The sequence below is a fragment of the Penaeus vannamei genome, chromosome 25 (genome assembly GCF_042767895.1).
Source record: "Penaeus vannamei isolate JL-2024 chromosome 25, ASM4276789v1, whole genome shotgun sequence".
Classification (NCBI taxonomy): domain Eukaryota; kingdom Metazoa; phylum Arthropoda; class Malacostraca; order Decapoda; family Penaeidae; genus Penaeus; species Penaeus vannamei.
This window is the reverse complement of record NC_091573.1, coordinates 20,294,575-20,299,246: the sequence shown is the minus strand read 5'-3', so window position 1 is coordinate 20,299,246 and position 4,672 is coordinate 20,294,575. Positions and strand designations below refer to the sequence as shown.

General features: G+C 39.3%; 1 protein-coding gene across 1 annotated transcript in view; it reads right to left on the bottom strand.

The window, feature by feature from the left end:
- The window catches only part of LOC113807298 (helicase ARIP4), a gene marked incomplete at its 5' end in the record, with an annotated part of 10,257 nt that extends 5,888 nt beyond the window's left edge, over nt 1–4,369 (bottom strand). Inside the window, 4 exon segments of the mRNA XM_070139246.1 lie at nt 440–624; nt 1,111–3,464; nt 3,566–3,731; nt 4,231–4,369. Coding sequence (XP_069995347.1) covers nt 440–624; nt 1,111–3,464; nt 3,566–3,731; nt 4,231–4,369 — 2,844 coding nt within the window.
- Between the last annotated feature and the right edge of the window lie 303 nt (nt 4,370–4,672).

Below are 4,672 nucleotides of genomic sequence, written 5' to 3'. Positions count from 1 at the left end.
CCCTCAGCCCCCAAATTCTCCACTAAAGGGACCAATTTGGCCCAGATAGCCACGCTTATGGCCAGACCATTGTGTATTACTTTTACATGGGGGTTAAACTTCTAGCAGTGATGAAGTGAAAGTTAAGGATTTACTTCTTGCATATGGGAAATAAAAACATGCATGCATGTGTGCACATAAAGACACACTTGCATGTGCATGCATGGATGCACACATACACATAAGCATGCATGATTGCATGCACGCACGCACACGCACATGCACACACAAAAAAAATAATAATAATAAATAAAAATAATGATAATAATAATAATAATAACAATAATAATAACTATTCTAATATGAGCACACACACACACACAAACTCACAAGAAACAACCATTATCATCCATTAAGAAATATATCTTCACTTTATCCACTTGTACCTAAACTATCTTACCTTTCGGCACAGTAATCTGCTGTACAGATACTCCCTGCTTAGCTAATGCTTCAACAGGGAAGTTTGGCTGTCCTCCACGAGACAGAATATTTGGGCGATGAATTAAGCTTCCACCTTCTAAACGCTGACCCATTTCAGCTTGCAATGGTCTAACAGTACCAACTGGCTTTGCATAAACCACACCTCTGGAAAATTATGTAATCATATGCATGAACCTCATATATGCTAAATGAATTATCATTATCAATCTAGCCCACTGATTATGGATGATGCCCCATTACACCATTGCAAAACAATCACTTATGCTGAGGAAATGAACAGTTGAGTCTGCTATTAGTTGTGCATCTCAAACAGCTGTGAATATGTTTGACCTTAACTGCTGTCACTGAAGAAAAACAGCCTCTAGAAAATAGGATCATCTCTTTTTTTAGCTTTCCTTCTTAAACTCTCATATATGCCCCATCCAAGAGTATATAGAGCAGGTATATGTTTCCTGACTGTGCATGAAGCACAGCAAATAGTTCTGTATGGTACCAGTAGATCCAGTGGTTAGTGGGCTAGAGAACTTTAAGTTAAATGTGTAAAAAAATTGGAACAAACTTTTTATTCTTACTTTCCTAATGCCTTTTTTTCTTAATTGTATACAACAAAACAAAGAAACAGATTCTTACCCAATTTTGGTTCCCATGATTACTTGTTGTCCTTGCTGATTCTTGGGATAGAATGCAGCATATGATGGTCTACTGTAACTGATATTTGCCTGCTTTTCCAATTCATATGATCTCTTTGCTAAACGCTTTTCTGCCCGGGACAATTTTTTATCTTTCCGATCAACCAGCAAGCTTTCATGTTTAAATGGGCATTTGGTCAACAGTTCTCCATGCTTGAGTATTATCTCCTGCAAAATTATGTCTTTGTACTTCTCAGATTTGTCACTAAAATCCTCAGGGTCTGGGTCACTTTCATTTTCAACAAGAAGGTTGCTAATCTCTTTAGATGACAAATGGGCATCTGGGTTCATTTCATCTACAATACGATCAGCTATGCCTTGTTTATTCACTTGTCTATCATAAATACGCTTCTCAAGTGAGTTATCAGTGACCAGGCGATAAATATGGCACTCCTTCTTTTGGCCGTATCTGTAGACTCGACACACGGCTTGAGTGTCATGACAAGGGTTAAATGAAGCATCAAACACTACAACCCTGTTTGCGCCTACCAAATTAATGCCTAAACTACCAGCTCTTGTTGACACAAGAAACAGCCTAACATTAGGATTCATGTTAAATTCATTAATCAACTTTTCTCTATCCTGAGCTGATGTACTGCCATCTAATCTAAAATAAGATCTGTTTCTGAGCCATCCCTCATAAGTTCCTGGAATATAAGATCTTTGTAGGAATTCTTCCAGGAGAGAGAGTGTAAACAAAGACTGGGAAAACACAAGGAGGCGGTCTCCTATTCTGGTACATGCTTCCAAGATCTGGAAGAATACTTGGAATTTAGCAGATGTTGTTAATAACCCAGGACTATACTCCTTAAATAGGCCTTCAGCCCAGTCAAGAGTCATTTCTTCTTTTTTAGTTTCTTCCTTTTTCTCTTCTTTTTTCTCTTCAGTATTTTCCTCTTCTTCTTCTTTGATTTCCTCTTTTTTGATAAGCACCTGATCAGCTTCTTCAGATTCAGGTTTTGGCTTTTCCTCAGAACTTGGTGTTGGAGTGGCTGGGGCAGGTGTTGCTGGAGTTGCAGGAGTAGCAGGAGTGGCAGGAGTGGCTGGGCTAGGTTCATTTGCCAAGGACTGACTGCTTGGTCCATTGGGATAAGGAGTGGATTGACTTCCAAGCTGACCATTACCAGGTTGATTGGTAGGCTGTACTGGAGGATTTGGTACACCCAATGACTGTCTGTTTGGGTTGGGAGCTCCCATAGACTGTCCAGAATTATTTGGAGCCCCCATTGGTTGTCCCGAGTTATTTGGAGCTACCATAGCTTGGCCTGAGGAATTGGAAACTCCCATGGACTGTCCAGGTTGATTTGAGGTTCCCATTGATTGTCCTGTTGCATTAAGTCCCATAGGCTGTTCTGTTCCCATTGACTGTCCTGGTTGATTGGGTAGGCCCAAAGACTGCACAGAAGAGTTTGGCATTCCCATTGACTGTTCAGCAGGATTATGAGATCCTATAGACTGTCCTGAATGGTTTGAGAGTCCCATAGACTGTCCTGAATGATTTGGCAAACCCATAGACTGTCCAGAAGGGTTTGGGATACCCATGGACTGTCCTGTTGAATTCTGAAGATTTAATGGCTGTCCAGAATTATTAGAAATGCCCATTGACTGCCCTGGAGGGTTTGGATGACCCATGGGTTGTCCAGTATTGTTAAGTGACATGCCCATTGATGAATTGTGCATGTTGAGAGAACCAGGATATCCAGGTACTGACTGACTAACTGGCGTGTTGTGCTGAGGATACTGTGGGGCATAAGGATTGTTATAAGGAGGATAATGCCCTCTATTTGGATCATTAGCACCATAGCCCTGGTTGTACCAAGGATATGGCATTTGCATGCCATATCCCTGATGTATATTGTGGTTACCCATACCATAATTACCAAGTGCACCTTGGCTATCTCTGAGCTGACTCATCTGATGGTGCATCATTCCTGGTGGACCCATTGGATCTTGAAAGCCCATTCCACCTTGTTGCAGACCCATTGGCCCATGCTGACCCATTCCCATCTGTGGTCCCATCCCAGGTTGTTGATTCATACCAGGTTGGGGACCCATTCCTAATACAGAAGCTGGATGGTGCTGTGGCATTACATTTCCACGCCCCATCTGCCCACTTTGTGCAGCCCAACTTGGAACTGGATGGGATGGTACGTTTAGCAAAGACGTATTAGGTGTGTTAATGGAAGATGTGCGTCGAGACTTTGATTTTCCTTCAACTTCATCTAAGTCTAGGTCAAAATCTTCATTAATCTTCTTCTGAACAAAATTGTACAATACATCTGGATGGTTCCAAATCTGAAAAAACAAGCAGTGTCAGTACATCTCTTTTAAATATAAAAATCAAAATGGATTTGCATATCATACTATCAACCCCAAATAAGGGTAACAAAACTTACTTTACAACATATTGCAAAGGCTTTTAGGGGGTTGGCCATCGCTTTTGATGCAGATAACTCTGCCATGAATGTTGAGTAGAGCTTACGCTGAATTTCCGTCATTCTACACAGAAGTACATGTTCTTCTTTTTTGGGCAATGTATTTGCAAGGACAGTATGTCCACGCCTGGAAGAAGGAGAAAAACAAGCATTTCCTTATTTTACTGCACCTGAATATAGCTTTCTAAATGTATGTTTACTTGTAAATTTGACTACTACATTTAACCCTATTATATCAGGGCCATAATTTTCTGTAATGTAAAAATTACACAAAAGATAAAGCTTTCTGGCTGAGTTTGTGCTGATAACAGTCAGCCCGCTTGTTTGGCAGAGTGAAGCATGATGCCTTATGACGTAATACCCAGATACATCATGATGGCTATAGCCATACCCATCACTGAAGGGTTAACTACTGTCAAACATAATTCAATTAATAGAATGAAGAAAAATAAACCTAATTAAGAAGAGATGAAACTGCAGCAGATTTCCAATTTTTTTTGAAAACCTAGTGTGAACATAGAAAAGGTCTACACTATTCATGTAGTATCAAACTTCATTTATTATTAGAAAATTAACTGTAGTGTTTCAAAAATCTTGAAATAGTTTTTCTTTGAAAGTACACTTACCTTTGTACAAAACCTTCTAACAAGGAATGTAGTACATGGGATCGGTATCTCATCAGTTTTATATCTCGTGGTGTAGAGTCAACACACTGACCATTCTGGATAGGTCTTTCAAACATATTGGAGAATTCCGTTTTGGTACCTAGAGAATATCAATAATCAGCACAAGAGAGGGAAAAAAAGAAAGAAATTAACATCACAGCTCTAAAATTATGTTAAACTCACTACTGCTGGTAAATAACGATTTAGTTTCATTATCTGAATTTTGTTTATGGTTCCCCAAGTGCTTAATCACCAAAGAGTCAATTAGTAAGTCTGCATGACCTAACATAATATTAATGATTGTAGAATTTTTAAGAAAGTTTGATTTTTTCTAATATTACTCATTGGATCTGGTTGCTTCAAGGCAATCACATGGGCCAAAATATGGGCATTATACTTATGT